This window comes from Chelonoidis abingdonii, chromosome 26, assembly GCF_003597395.2.
Source record: "Chelonoidis abingdonii isolate Lonesome George chromosome 26, CheloAbing_2.0, whole genome shotgun sequence".
Classification (NCBI taxonomy): Eukaryota; Metazoa; Chordata; order Testudines; family Testudinidae; genus Chelonoidis; species Chelonoidis abingdonii.
The window spans coordinates 5,997,578-6,013,263 of NC_133794.1; the positions used below are offsets into that span (position 1 = coordinate 5,997,578).

Here is a 15,686-nt window from a genome sequence, read left to right on the forward strand (position 1 = left end):
TTTTTTGGTCCTCTTTTCCCTTCTCCCAGTTTTCCACAATGGGATCTTTGCATCAAGTACATTATGTTATATGATTATAGGACAGGGTAAAGACCTCAGCATTTCCCCTGTACTTATGTTAATTTTTTTTTTGTCTTTGTACTTTTGGTCTGTAGGTCACAGTGTATATATTTAAACCACATTACCTGCAATGACTAGATTTAAGCATCAAGTGAGAGTTTAACTGATGGGCAAGGTAATATCTTTCTGCTAGTGAGACAGACAAGCTTTTGAGCTTACACAGAGCTCTTCTTCAGAAGTTGGTCCACTAAAATATATTTCCTCATCCACCTTGTCTCTCTAATACCCTGAGGCCAACATGGCTACAACAACACTGCATATCTAAACTGGCTGTCAAGTTTAGTAACTTAATGTAAAACAAAACAACTAAAGCCACATTGCTATTTCTTGTTTCTGAAAATATCTGTGCTTTGCAACAAGCTAACTTCAATGCACAATTTAAATAAAATAGCGTACAATTCCTTGTGAACCTATAGCTGTCTGGGAGGAAAGAAAGAACAACACGTCAGATAAAACATATTTTTGCTTGCACTAGGAAAAAAAAGCATCTTAAAGTATTCAGCACTTCTCTCAATTCCATGCTAAGAGAACTTGATCTCTTCAATCAAAGCACTATTTATAGAGTGAACAGCTGACGAACCAACCACTCAACCTGTGGGAGGAGATGTTGAAAGATGAAGGGAATTGTGTGTTTTGTTTTCTAAAGACAAAGGTAGTTAATTTCTACCTTCCTTAATTAATCATGGACTTTGGCATTCTGAAACTCCATCACACAGTGGAATCCCATGGGAGTTTTGCCTTGAGGATTGGGGGCTAATGTGTGTTTCAATATGTTTCCTTAAATGAAGTTAAAAATCACAAGGGAAACTGGGCCGCTTTTATTTAAGCATTAATTCCAGGCACCTAAGTTAGAACACCTTATCCTCAACATCCAATCTGAGTCAAAACCAAAAGCACAAATATTATATAAGCACATTGTTCTTAAAGAGCTAACTATTGCCCCCCACCCCCTGAATCCCCAAAAGGTTTGTGGTTCTGATCCATTCGTGTTTTTAGTCCGGATCTTGTTTTTGTCAGAACTACCTCACCTGTCTTTAATTGTCACTAACATAAACACCATATACTGTGTTACAAGCCATGAGTCATGTCAGCTAATAACGAAAATGATGCCCTATGGAAGAGATTCAAAGCTCATATAAATCTGAAGGCCTTTTTTTTCCCCCTTTTTTTGGGGGGTGTGTGTGTGTGTGTGTGTGTGTCATATGCTAAGAAATGTTTGTGGTTCTGGTCTTTCCAGGAAAGGCTCAGTAAGTTTCTACAATAATCATCTCACATAGTATTTGTATTCCTAAAAGGCTGTTAAAAATCTACTGCAAATCAGGATTGTCTCCTTTCAGAAGCTAAAAAAAAAGAAAGAAAAAAGGGCGTGCGCGTGGGGGGGAGTGTCTGTAGGGAAATGGGGGGATGGGGATGGCAGGCTCTGTGGGAGGACATGGGATGGTGGGAAGTGGGGGAGGATGCTGGGTCAGGCTCAGAGAGGAAGGGCTGATCTGGGGGAAGCGGAGGGAGGGGTACAGGCTGGGGGGGCAGGAGGTGGATGAGGGGTGTCAGGGCTGGTGGGGAGCAGGTGTAGGCGGCTCTGCTGCTGGAAAGCATGGGGGATGTAAACTCCTCATCTAACTCCTTCCTCCATCAAGTCTGGCCCTGGTGGGGCTGGGATGGGAGAGGGGTCAGGAGGCTGTGGTGCAGAAGCTGCGAGAAGGGGTGTCCGGCATGAGGAGGAGTCAGGCTGGCTGCAGCAGAAATGGAGTGTTGTGGGGGCACCGGGGTGTCAGTTGTGGGAAGAAGCTGGCTCCCCTCCTGTGCTAGTGGGGAGGGGCACAGGAAATGTGAACCTCCTACTGCTGACTTGCTTGTTGAATGCAAAACAGCTGCCCTCCCCGGGGGCCAGGGCGCTGCCAGCTTGCCCTCTCACACCACCTTTCCCCTGGACTTTTCTGAGCTGCGGTGCTCTCGGTCTGACCGCGGGCCCCCTGCTGCACCCTTCCCGGAGGTGCTGGACGCTCCTCGTATCCTGGCTGGTGTGCGTCTTCCCATTAATTTTTCCCGGGTGAAGCTCACGGGAGGATTTGGCTCATCTTGGATCTCTTTTTATTCTTCTTTCCTGAGCAGCACCCATGAGCAGCAGTTTCAAACAGTTCCCTGCCCTGAGCCCTTGTGGGCTTAACCTTTGAGGGGCTGCTCTAATTTCCAAGGCAAGGGAGAGCACAGAATGGTGATCTTCTAGGCCTCGTAGTGGGCCCTTGCCTCAGGGTGCTGAGGGTAGACTCAGGTCAGACTAGCTGGTCCCAATGGCCCCTTCTGGGGTGAGAGTCTTTTGGGCCACCTTGACCGGCGAGAGCAAAATAGAGCAAATTCGTTGGTTCGAAGCCTGGAAGGGCCCATTCCCACTCTCTGGTCTGACCTCCTGCAGAACACAGGCCGGGGCACTTCCCCAGATTCATTCCTCATTTGAACTAGAGCAAAAATCCAGTCTCGATTTTAAAATTGCCCATGATGAAGAACTCATCCCAGGCCTTGGTAAGTTGTTCCCGTGGCTAATGACCTCTGTGGTTAAAACTTTGTCCGTTGTTTCCAGTCTAACTCTGTCTAGCTTCCACTTCCCACAACGGGCTCTTGTTACCGACGCCAGGACGGGCCGAAGGGGAGTTGCTTGTAGAGAGATGAGATCGTGGTTATTCGGTGTAGGCAACTGTGTGTCTGGGAGGTTCCCAGTGTATTAATATGATTGACGTGTAAATGCTGGTGGCTGAACCTCGGCGGGTGTCAGCAGGTCTAGCTTCGCTGAAGACAGCGGAGAGGCTGTGCTTATTACACCAGGTGAGGATTTGGCCCTCTCTTGGCAGAGTGGTGCTGCGCAGGGGAGTCTCGTAGGGGTGGCTAGGTTGAAGTCAGGGTGAAGACTTGGTGCATAGCGGCTTGCCTGCCTGCCTGCCCCAGCTGTGTGTGTTTGACTTACACTGGTTTTACCTGATTGATTCAGTTGGTGCAAAAGGCTTTACGGCCCTGTTCTGCTGGTTTGAGCTGGGCTCATTTTGGTTTTGCTTAAGTCGGTTAGGAATCAGTTCAACTCAAACCCAGATGAGCTACTCTTAAACCAAAATAAGAATGTCCACACTGGAAGGCACTGGCTTAACTAAATTGGTTTAAAAAACAATTTGTTAAGCCAGTGCAATTTGTATGTGTAGAGCAGGGGTCAGCAACCTTTCAGAAGTGCTGTGCCGAGTCTTCATTTATTCGCTCTGATTTTAAGGTTTCGCGTGCCAGTCATACATTTTAACGTTTTTACAAGGTCTCTTTCTATACATCCATAATATAGAACTAAACTGTTGTTGTATGTAAAGTAAAAAAGGTTTTAAAAATGTTTAAGAAGCTTCATTTAAAATTAAATTAAAATACAGAACCCCCTGGGCTGGTAGCCAGGACCCAGGCAGCATGAGTGCCACTGAAAATCAGCTCGCGTGCCGCCTGCGGCACCTGTGCCATAGGTTGCCTACCCCTGGTGTAGACAAAGTCTAGGTCCCTGAAGGGGAGCTGCCATGAAGAAGGGAAGTGCCTCGCCTTTGGCTCTGGTGGTCTGCTCTTTAGTTTGTGTCCAGTTCTTCCCCTCTGAGCCTTGAGTTCATGGTTGCTTAGGACTTGTTTGCACTGGAGGTGTGCCCAGTTGCAGCCATTGGTGTAGATTTACCACTGCAGATTTCTAGCACAGATTGGCAAAGCTGCCAAAAGCCATGATTTGCAGCTGTATCCCTCTTGCGAGCAGGGGTGACTCTGTCATTGCAAAGTGGGCTGTACAGCAGTTTAGGGGCTTTCTCTGGAGACAGATTCTCAGGTCTTCATGTGGGTGAAAATGAACTGGAGAGGTTGAGGATGTGTGCTTCGTGACATCCTGCCAGCTTTGTTCTCTTGCCCTAAGGTCGAGAGGCCTGAATCAACAAGATTCCTGCTCTCCAGGAGCAGCAAACATTTCAGAGCGCTGGTCACTGTTACAAGGGTCAGGGGAGAGGCCACTGGTGAAAATGGGGGAAGCCAACGGAAAACATTTAGCGCAGTGGCTATCCGTTGCTTCCAGTCTGAGACCCCTCCATGCTTCTATTTAGCAATATAGGAAGAACAGCATGGTCCCAACTCTGGGGCACCCCCAGGGTCCGTAAACCAAAAACATGCAACTTTGCAGGGCAGTTTGGGGTTCCCCAGGTCTTGTGCCTCTGTAATGTTATGGAACCTAATGAATATGAAACAAGACCCAGGCTCCTATAATTGTCAGAGATTTTCCTGTGTTTTGCTTTGTCAAACTGTAGACATTGCAACCTGAAAGCTGGAGAAACCTTCTGAGCTCTTCCCCAGAATAAAGGACTGCTGAAAACCACCATCTCAGCCGCTGCCAGCAGAGCAGGCAGCCTGCCTGCGGGTTGATAAAGGGTCTGGTTTTCCAGAGGTGCAGTGCATGTGGCTGGTTGGCTTCAAGGGGAGTATAGGGTGCTGATGCTGGGTGCCCACAGCTCCCTTGAGTTAGAGGCACTGAGCCCTCCTGCAAACTGAGTGCAGGGGCGAAGGGAACATGTGGGAAGCAAATCTCCACGTTTCCTGGTTTACAGAAATGAGGAAGCAAGGCTTTCTGAGAGGAGGAACAGCTGTTTGTTTTGGATTCCATTCTGGTCACTAGCAGGGGTGGGGAACTGCTCAGGTTTAGTGTGAGGATGTGTCTGAGGGATCCTGTTATGCACTTAGATTTGAGACGCTTTGTCCTCTGAGCAGCAGCACAGAACTCGTCTTTCCTCCGCTAGGTCCCCCGTCTGGGGCCGGGTACAAATGAGGAATCCCTAGAAAACTGCTTCTCACTGACGTTTTACTCTCTCTCCTCCCCTTTCCCCTCCCCCAGCAAGAGTAAATCAAACCCGGACAGCCCACGCTCTGCTCTGTTCCTTTGCAGAGTCAGTAGGAGGAATGTGACCTGGCAGTAGTGTAATCAGCCATGCAGTAGCTGCTGTGCCATGGGGGGGACCTATCTGATGAACTCCCCCATGGGTGAGTGATGGCTCGAGATAAGCCTACACTCAAGTGCAACACCCACCCTCCCCCCATCATCTAGCTCCTGCGGCAAGGCCCTGAATCGCACAGAGCGCTCACAGGGAGCAGAAACACACAGAGCATTTGCTTAAAAACCTAAACAACTGTATTTTCTTAAGCTGCTTTGCTGATACCTGCCTCCTCCCTCGAACAGAAAAGGATCAGTCAGACTTTATCCTGGGTACTGGTGCGGGGATTGTTTGGCCTTCCGGAGGGGCTTAATCTGCTTGGAATGGAGGGTGGGGTGGGTGTTTGCTCCCGTCTCCAGCGCAGGGGATGTGCCTGCACATACAGGCCCAATTGTGGCTCTATGGTGGCACCTCACGAGCAGTCTCTTATTGTCACTGACTAGCCCATATTTTTGAGCTGCAGGCATGCCTGATGTCAAAGTGTGAGCCCTGTGCTTACAGCCTGTTCTGTGGTCGCACATGCTTAATACTCACTGGGGTATTGCCTGCCGGAGATGCAAAACTACACACCCAAGAGGTTCGCCTTTCTCCCCCTCCTGAGTCACTCTGGAGACGAGCCCCATCAATCTTGCAGCTGTTGCAGTGGGGATGCCTGTGTGGTCCATTGCTGAGCCTTTGTCTCTGGGGAGCAGCTTTTTATCTCTGCAGCTCTTCAGGCTGCTTATCGGCTGCATGGTAGCCAGGACCTCCTCTGTCTTCTCCTGCCCGGTTCGCAGGCTCTGGTGGGGAGTTCATACTGTGGAATGGCAGGATAATTCCCGCTCTATGTGGGAGTTCCCTGCTGAACGATGTGTTTAGAGCTGGCAGGGGAAGCCAGTAGCTGTGTGCTAAGATCTCTCTTTAGTCAGCAGAAGGCCCCTGGTGGCATGTTTGGCTGGGTATAGAGGCCAAGGCCTGCCCTGCTACAAAGGCACAGCTCCCACTGGCTTCTCCAGGGGAAGCACCTGTGGGACTGAGGACAGAACTGGGCCCTGCTTAAACTAGAGTGTTTGTCTTGTGATAAGAACAGGAGAGAAGGGAGCCAGGACTCCTGGGTTCTCCCCAACTCGGGGAGGGGAGTGGGATCTAGTGGGTTAGAATGAGGGGCTGGGAGCCCGGACTCCTGGGTTCTGTTCCCATTTCTGTCACTGACTTGCTGCACCTCCTTGGATAAGTCCTTCCCTCTCCTGGCTCAATAGAGAAGTGTCTTCGGTCTGCGTCTTCGGTCTGCATCTTACGCTGGGTCACGTGGTATGTTCTGCTGGGCAGAGTGCCTTGGGGGGAACCCACGTGCCAGGCTGATGGATCCCTTCTTGTGTGAGCAAAGCAGTGTAGCCTGGCCCATGAGAGAGAGCCCCACCAGAGAGTAGGGGGCAGGGGGAGGACATTTTTGCTTTCAGGGCTCCGAGCGCTGACCCCTGGCTTCCCCCAGTTGTTTGGGTGGGGTGCAGTGAGCCTGGCTATTGCAGAGTAATGAGGTGGTGGAGTGAGGGCCAGAGTTTGTCCCTGTTGTTCCAAGGCTCATGGGAGGGTGACTGGGCTTTGGGAGGTTGGTGTTCCTCCGCCTGGGGGGCGTGCTGCAGGGACCCCATCACTCAGAGGCAAATGTTGGGCGTTTATGGTGTGGTGATGCTTCGCTCCTTTCTGGCCTGCTAGTTCCTCTTCCTTCTCCCTGCTGGACTTGCCTTCCTGGGGCCCTCCTACGACCCCTCCCCTACTGAATGCAGCCATGGCAGGCTTCTTCCAGCCGGCTGGTCCCTGGGACACAAGCACCCACAGCCACATCTCGCCAGTGAGCCAGAGCAGCGGTGTTTCTTCGCCGCCATCAGGCCCCGAGACCCCTGCAGCACTGTCCTGAGTCCTACCGGAGATCACCCCACCCTTTCCTTACAAATGCTTCCCTCTCTCCTTTCAGGCCCCGGCGAGATGTCTCTGTGCCAGTGTGCGGGGAAGCACAGCGACTCAGACATGGAGGGCTGCTGCTTCTCGGCGGGTGGCGGCCTGAAGGTGTACCTGCACTGGAGCGGTGAGAAGGAGGAGCGGTGCCAGACCTACACGCAGGGGGTGCTGAGCGCAGAGGAGATCTGCATCGACATTGCCCAGAAAATCGGTGAGTGCTGGCTGCCTGCGGGGCCTGGAGTGTCCCTGGGCTACCGCCGGTCCAGACAAGCCTCCATGAGTCTGCCCCAAAGACAGGGCTCTGAGCAGTCACTTGTGCTTAACGCTGCTGGATCTGCCAGGGAGGGTCACCGCCCAGCGCTGCATTGGGGTGGGGGGCAGCGTGGGGGCTGATCCTCCGCTTCAGACTCAAAGATGAAGGTTCCCTCTGCTTCCCTATGATCCTGGCAGCCTGCTGGGCCAGTGAGCAGCGCAGGTGTTACGGGAGCACCAGTGTCATTGTAACTGTTTCTTCCTGCCTACCTGTCCATTACTGCCCCGTGGGGTACGATCCAAAGCCTGTTCTTCCCTTTAGCATCAAGGGGCTGTTGGGGCATGTGTCCTCCTGAGATACCAAGAACTGTGAACTCGTGTGACCCCAGGTTGCTAGTGTGCAGCTGCTCTGCAGGCCACCCTTGGCCCTGTCTATGAAGGCAGCCGCGCTGCCAGCCTGGCCCTGGCACCCTCTCCATGTGCCCACGGCACTTGCAAGGAGCCTTGTCCTCTGCGTAACCCTGAGCTCTCGCTGGCCAGTGCTGTCTGCGATGAAGTGGCTCTGCCCACTGGGGATTATGAATCACGTCGGCTGGACGATACCAGCCGTGATCTGGTGCAGTAGAGCCGAAAGGGCTGTTACTCTCTCCGGTGACCAGCTCCTCCTCTGAACCAGCCAGTCCCTGACCTGAGGCAAAAGGCTCTAATCCCTGCTTGTCCCGACACCACTGAGTCCCCCTTGCTACATATTGTTGAGAGTTCACGTCCCCCTTAGAAGCTCTGTGTCCGGTAGAGCTGTAGCTCTTGCTAATCAGGATCACTGGCTCTAGCCTCCTGTGTGTGTCTGGCGTTCCTGGGTGAATCTCCCTTGTCCCCTGTGCTCTGGCTGTTGGGTCTTTGCTGGCACGCTGAGTTATTGAGCATGACTAGCTCGACTGTGGTGATGCGGCCTCTGACTCGTTGGCGTCTTCGCGTGATAAACACTCTGCCGCTCTCCAGGGACTTTCCTTGGTGAGCCACCAGAGCCTGGTTCTTAGGTCCCATCAGAGCCGAGCCACCAGGGCTGCTCTTAGGGTCTGTGCAGGGGTATTTCCCTGTCACGCTGGGAGGAGGGGGGAGTGGTTGATGTGCCTTTTAACCCCGGGTTTGCTGCAGACCTCCTTTCCTCCTGCGTGAGGCCAGCTGACAAACCAGGCTGGGATAATGTTTCCCATCATGGTGTTTGCTGCTTGGTGCAGTTTTAAAAAAAAACCCAACTCTGCAAAACCAGTCATGCTGCTGAGAGGCTTGTCAGGCCAACTGGCTGCCTCTGAGCAACCAGCCTGGGGTGTGGCGACGTGTCTGGAGGAGGCAGTGTGGCGTAGTGCAGAGAGCACTGGACTGGGACTCAGGAGACCAGGGTTCTGTTCCTGCTGCTGGGTGACCTTGGGCAAGTCTCTGTGCCTCAGTTTCCCCATCTGCAAAACAGAGTTAATGATACTGACCTGCTTTGTAAAGCCCTTAGAGATCTGCAGCTAAAGTGCTATTTAAAAGCTAGCGATGAGGATTCTTGTTAAAAGCAGGCTAGTTTTAACAAGTCCCTTTAAATTATGAGCCGTCACGTGGCTCAGAAGAGGCTAATTCCGTTCTTGCATTGTGGGACTTGGGCCTAGATCGTGGGTCTCGGAGCATCAGGTGCTATTCCTGCTGTTGGCACTCAGTGAAGGAGTCTGTTACTGGTAAAATCCTGTAACGGGGAGGAGCTTCCAGGACAAGACAATGAGAGAAGCTGCTATAAAACCGTGCCATTTAAAGCAGGGGCAGAGGAGAAATGCATCCCTGCCATGGCACAGGAATTCTCTTGTCTCCTGCAGGGATCACGCCGCTCTGCTACAGCCTCTTCGCACTCTGTGATGTGCAGGCCAGAGTCTGGCTCCCTCCCAACCATGTGTTTGAAATCAGCAAAGACACCAACCTGAATCTGCTCTTCCGCATGAGGTGAGAATTGCTCCCTGGGGTCACGGGTGGCTCCTCTCATGGTCTCTGCTTTTGCAAGCTGCAGTTGGAAGGCGAGGGGCCCCTTAACCAGCTGCTATGGGGTAACATGCCAGGCATTTGAATGGGAATGCTCGTGTTGGGGACAAGCATCCCTTGGTTGTTTGGTTACCTGGGAAGGGAGACAACAGAAGCAACTGAGAAGCATGGATAAAGGTTGGCATCAGGTCAAAGAGGGACCGAGCAGCATCTCTGGGTAAGTGAGAGAGACTGTGCATGTCTTTCTGGGTCTCCCTTGGGCTGACTGTACGGCTGAGAGCTGGGCGGTGTGCCCCTGCAGTGGAGATCTCCATCCCAACCCGCATCCCTGTTGTTCCAGTCTGTGCTTCCCTGGTCAGCTCTGCTTCTGCTGTGCCAGACTTGGGCGTCTCCTGAGCCGAATCTACCAGTCATGTCATTGTATAGCTCTGGTGACGTGGACAAAGGTCCAACGGGAAATAGGCTGAGACCCCCCCAAACTCATTCTCCCTGTGACTTGGGGGCAGCGTGTTGATCTAGGTCTCCAGGTACAAAAAGAGGAGTGTGTGGTTTTTTTTCAGCTGTTAGGCAGTTCTGCTTATTGATATCCTCCCTGTGAGGCTCTTACATACCACAGGAATCATGCTGCATGACGCAGCATATCCTCGTAGAACGCAGTCACCAGTGCTTTCACAGCAGGGCTTTCATGCTCATTTTTATAGCATCCGAGTCAAAATAAAGGCAAAAGTGAACAGGGATTACAAGACTGTTTGGTCTGGGTTTTTAGGCCCTGTGAACCTCTTCTCTGGCAACTTTCCTCCTTAGCACCATTGTGCTTCTAATGAGAGAATGGAGTGTTTACTTGGAGGCATCTCGTATGTCCCTGTCGGGCATGCAGGGGCTGAGGACAGCGCTGACTAGTTAAAGGCCGTCTGTCTGGCACTGCGCTGATGGCCTGCAAATCAGCAGTGGCCAAAGGTCTGTATGGGAGGGCTTTGGCTGCGTGCATTGCCATGGTACTGAAGGTTGAATCCTGGGCTCCTAAAAAACAGCCTGTCGCCAGCCTCCTCTGCAGCGCAGATCACATATCCCAGCATGCTTAGCTGCTTAGCTCAAGATGGGGCAAAACATGCTGGGATATGTAGTCTTTGTGCTGCTCTAAACAGCGTCGCTGTAGGCCACAATCTCTGTACCAGGGTTGCCCAGAGTGGGGGCAAGTGAGGCAATTTGCCCCAGGCCCCACAAGGGCCCTGTGAGCCCTGGCCTGGCGGTGGGCCCTTCAGTCGCTCCGCGTCTTTAGTGGCATTTCGGCAGTTGGGGGGCCCTTCAGTGCTGGCAAAAACGCGGAGCGACTGAAGAGCCCCCCGCTGCTGAAATGCCGCCGAAGACCCAGATCGCCTCTGGGTGAGTACAAGCGCCGCAGCTCCCCCGCTTTGTCCCAGGCCCCCTGAATCTTCTGGGTGGCCCTGCTGTGTACCAAAGGATGCATGCAGTCTGACTGCAGATAGCGCATAGGTCTCTGGCAACTGAGCCCCTGGGTTGGACAGAGCATCAGTCACATCGATAACGGACAGCCTGGTCCAGCGGCCGGGTCCAGCCCCTAGATTACAAATGCTCATGTTGGATGCTGCAATATCCCAGCAGCAGCACTCTGTTCCCTTCCCCTCCAAGGCACAGCTAGGTGCAGCTTTGTCGCTCCTCTGTCCTCAGCCAGGACGGATGGCTAAGCCACCCACACCGGAGCACAGCTGCAGGAAATTGTGTCTCGGTATGTGAGCATCAGAATAGCTTTGTGCTTGCTACTGCAGACAGCTGTGGCTTTGAGGGTTCTGGGGAGGACACAGGCAGTGGAAACTGAAATTCGCTTTGGCTGCAGTTTGTGCCTCTGCTGCATTTCCATAGTGATGCTCCCCAAGATGGGTGTCTGGAGCCCAGCACAGCAGGGTCCTGCTCCTGGCTGGCCCCTCTGGGTGTAATCCAAAGAGCAACGCGTTGGTGGTGTGCAGTGCTGGGGAGAGGTGCCAACCCAGAGAGACTGGAGGCCTCGAGCCACAGTGCAGACACGATGCAGCTGGTGAGCTAACCGTGCTCTGGCTATGAATTGTGTGGCCTGCCAGTCTTTGTACAGTCTGCGCCTCCTCCCACCCCGGCTGACACCTCTTGTCTTAGCATCCAGCGTGAGGGGCCTGTGGGATGCAAGCAGCAGTGCTGCAAGCTTCCCTCCCCAACACACCCAGCTTGGATCAGAGCTTTGCTATGTGAGATGCTGGATACTCCATGTTAGACGGTGCACTCTGTGCTCTGCAGAGCGCCGATCCTACCCACATCTATGTCCGGAGAGGCGAATGGCAGACATGGAGCCTGTGACAGTAGCTTGTTGCATTGGTAGCAGTTTGATTCTGTTGCTGTTGAACGGCTCAGGAGCCTTGGTTTCCATGCAAGTCTTGCTATTGGACAGTCCTGTTGGTTGGGCATCCCTGCCTTGATTTCTGCTTGATGGGCTCGCAGACAACTTGTGCTGCACACAAGTGACTCCTGTCCTCAGCAGCTCTGGTGCTGCCGTGGCTGCCTGCTGGAGCAGGCTTACTCTGGTGAAGCACTCTTGTTTTGAAGTGCTCGATGGAGAGCCATGTTCTCACCACTTTATCGGCAGGGAAACTGAGACCCAGAGGAGCAGCATAGCCTGCGCCAAGGTGACTGAGTCAGTGGCAGAACTGGGTCTAGAACACAGGAGTCCTTAGCTCTGAGAGGCGTGTCTGCTCTGGCTGAGACCTCTGATCCCATGAGCCTTTGTAAACAGCAGGTTTTTTAACCCCATCTCCTCCCTGCGCCCCGAGAGCAATTTGAGTTTGGTGAATATGGAGCTTGGCACTGAGAGGAGAGGGTGTTCTCAGGCAAGGGAGTGCCAGGCAAGTGAAGTACATTCCTTTGGAAGAAGCCAGCTGCACCTGAGAGGTGTGTGTAGTCTGGCACATTTCCCTGCCCATAATACCCAGCCCCTGGAAACCTCCAGCCTCTCCAACAGCCTGGAAACCACAAGCTGGAGATCTGTGTGGGAGGTTCCCTGAATCGAGGGTGTTTGGCAAAGGGGGTGCAGGTCTGTGATGTGCTGAGAGCCGTTCCTGTTCAGTAGCCTGGGCGAGGTCTTGGTCCCCATGGCCAGTGCAGCACTGACCCCCTTGCTTGTAGCCCAGGTCTGTCTTGTCTCTGCCAAATGGGCCTTGAAGTCTGAATTACTCCTGCAGGGCAAGGCCTGGCTGGCAGAATTGGAGAATATGTCCTGGGAGACTCACCCTGCTGCTGCTCTGGCTGCAGCTCTGCTGTAATAGAGGCTTTTGGTCCCCAGCTCACTGCATTGGCATGGATGCTGTCTGCCAGATTTAAACTGCCTGCGCCATGGGAGAGTGCTGGCTCATGCCCTTCCCCGCTGGAACATGTGCAGGCGTTTCTCTCTGGCCAAGCTCCAGCACTTGTTCGTCTGTACGGAGTGGCCTGCAGCATCCAGCGTCCCAGGCAGCAGCTCTGGGGTGCCAGCATGAGTGGCAGAGACCTCAGTATTGAACAGGAAGCACTTGCCTGGCTAGGCTATGCCAAGCTGCACCTGGAGGGTCCTGCAGCAGTGGGGAGGCTGGCGAGGTCAGGGCCTTGCTAATACAAATCCCTGAAACTACTGCATGCTGGTTTGTACCAGCTGAGAAGCCGGCCCTTAACTCTAGCAGGGTGTAGGTCTGCTTGGCTGTATTGTCAGTTGCAGAGGGGTGGTAGTGTGCTCTAGTGGAGAAAGCACTGGACTGGGACCCAGGAGGCCTAGGTTCTATTCCCAGCTCTGCCACTGACCTGCTGGATGACCTTGGGCAAGTCACTCCATGTCTCTGTGCCTCAGTTTCTCCTGCTGTAAATAGCACTAATGGTACTGGCCTCCCTTGTAAAGCACTTGGACATGCACTAGTGAAAAGCTGGCTGCGTGGCCATCAGAGCTGAGTCCTGCAGCTGTGGCTTTCTATGCTGCTGCTGTGGAGACCAGGCTCCCTTTGCTGTGACTCCTGCCTGCTACTTGGGGCAGTTTGGAGGGGACAGACTCAGAAGCAGAAGGGGGAGGATTTTGTAGCCAGGGTCTGGCAGCTGCTGAACCACCGGGCTCAGTGATGCTGTGGCCCTTCCTGCCTCCCACAGGTTTGTCTGTGTGTGTCTCCCACAGGTACTACTTCCGCAACTGGCATGCGATGAGCGACAAAGAGCCGGTCGTTTACCGCAACGTTCCTCGGCAGAGCGATGCCCTCGAGGACAAGCTGCAGGGCGGTGCGCTTCTGGACAAGTCGTCCTTCGAGTATCTCTTTGAGCAGGTGGGGGCCCCGGTGCCGTGGCTGGGAAGGGCTGACGGCCCAGAGGGTTACATACAGACCCATGGCTTCCTAGGGATGAGTGCTGCTTTCACCAGTGCTTCTCGCTGATACCTCTGGTACTCGGCTATGAGTGTGCTGAGTGCAGGATGAGAACCTGTGTAGAACAGGCAGGGATCTGACACTTGCCTCAGTGGAGACTCGGTCGTTGATTCCCAAGTGCACAGACACAATGTTTTCTTAGCTTCCCCCTCACCCGAGCTGGCTGTGCATTCCTTTCCTGATTCAGTGGCAGGAGGCTATCTTGCCTCCAGGCTGTGGGCTGGGGAAAGGTTTAAACAATGTAGAAATGGCCAAACTGGATCAGAGCAGGGGCCCACGTCCCTCTAGCTTGGTATCCCACTTTGGACGGGGCAGCACCAACTGCCTCAGAGGAAGGTGTGAAGTATCCTGCCCCGAGGAAATTTCCTCTTGAGCCCTGATAGCTCAAGGTCAGGGCACCTGCCCTGAAGCAAGGGGGTCTGCAGCTCTTCCAACACAGAAGAAAAAATCTTTTAAATATGCAAAACCTTAATTTAAAGATATTCCAAATCTGCTCCAGGCCGTATGAGCTGAGAAGGGCTCTTTGTGAGGCTGAGAAGGAAGACAGCTAAATTTGAGTGGATGGTTTGAGTCCCCTTTTCTCTTTGGAGAACATTGTTTGTTTCTGGTTCCCTTTGCAGGGGAAATACGAGTTCATTAATGATGTTGTGTCTCTGAAAGACCTTCAGAGCGAGCAGGAGATCCACCGGTTTAAGAACGAGAGCTTAGGCATGGCTGTCCTTCACCTCTCTCACATGGCTCTCAAACGAGGTGTCTCTCTCGAAGAAGTGGCCAAAAAAAACAGGTGATTGCAGGGTGGATGGGCATCAGCATTGTGCTGTCCACCTCCATCCCAGGCACTGCAGTTCAGCTAGCGTGTGGCCACTGAATGGCGGCCTCTTCTGGGGCGGAACTTGCCTCACGCAGCGCTGAAAATATGGCTTTCATAGAGGTGGTTTCTGGAGCCCATCATAGGAGTCGCCTGGCAGCAGGTGTTGGAACTGAGTTGACTCCAGGAGACCCTGCGTTCACATTGCGCCGCTTCTCCTCCAGCGGGCACCCTGCCACCCAAGGGGGCAGTAGGGCCTAAGACACGTCACGCTGTGCCAGGTACTAGGGTTCGTGGTGGAACAGTGTTGTGTGACTACAGTGTCCTTTCTGCATGCTCCGCTTTGCCATGCGCTGTCCCTGCTGTGCGACACCCCTCCCGATGAGCAGGCGTGCTAACCATCCCGGGGGCTGTTCCTTCCCGTGTCTCTTGCAGCTTCAAGGGCTGCATTCCGCGCTCCTTCTGCCGGCAGATCCAGCAGAACAACTACCTGACCAAGTTCCGCATGAGGAACGTCTTCAGGAAGTTCGTGCAGCGCTTCCAGCGGCACACAGTCAGTGCTGGGAAGCTGACGGAGCAGGACGTCATGTACAAGTACCTGGCCACCTTGGAGAACCTGGCCCCCCGCTTCGGGAGCGAGCTCTTCCCGGTCCTTTCCTTGGAGACGGCCTCCGAGGGCGAGAAGGTGCTGCTCTATGTCAATGGAGGGCATGCACAGCTGGAGGACGGCTGTGCGTCGTCTCCCAGGGACAGGCCCACCACCCATGAAGTCCTGGTCACCGGCACAGATGGGATTCAGTGGCGGACTGTCCCTGTTGAGGTAGGTTGTACTCAGCTCCCCTGCCATGGGGGGCCACTGGCTCCTCTTCCTTGGGAGTAGCAAGTGGCAGTGCTGGTCCTGTTCTAGCTAGGGCTGACTGACCCCTCCCGCCCCAGGCACTGCGGCCTAGTGGATAGAGCCCAGGGCTTGGGCTCAGGAGACCTGGGTTCTGCTGCTGGCCTGCTGGGTGAGTCATGGCCCCGCTCGGTGCCTCAGTTTCCCCATCAGTAAAATGAGAGTGATGGCTAGTGTTCAGCCCAGGCTGGGGTAGGGAATTTAGGTGATGGTACTGATCTCCTGTGAGAGCTGCTGCTGAAAAACGCTAGGCAAGAGCC

The 15,686-nt window shown here is 53.5% G+C and overlaps 1 protein-coding gene across 4 annotated transcripts in view; it reads left to right on the top strand.

The window, feature by feature from the left end:
- Positions 1–15,686, top strand: part of TYK2 (tyrosine kinase 2) — a 32,443-nt gene that overhangs the window by 814 nt on the left and 15,943 nt on the right. For 2 of the 4 annotated variants that reach the window (XR_012654920.1, XM_075061270.1), the window contains exons 2-6: positions 7,054–7,248; positions 9,143–9,266; positions 13,480–13,624; positions 14,344–14,507; positions 14,967–15,351. Coding sequence is in view for 2 of the 4 variants with exons in the window: in XM_075061270.1 (XP_074917371.1) it covers positions 7,065–7,248; positions 9,143–9,266; positions 13,480–13,624; positions 14,344–14,507; positions 14,967–15,351 (1,002 nt within the window). In the remaining 2 variants the exon portion in view is untranslated. Of the gene's footprint in view, positions 1–6,942; positions 7,249–9,142; positions 9,267–13,479; positions 13,625–14,343; positions 14,508–14,966; positions 15,352–15,686 lie in introns of those variants that run through there. The other 2 variants (XR_012654919.1, XM_032792386.2) reach the window with 2 other exon arrangements.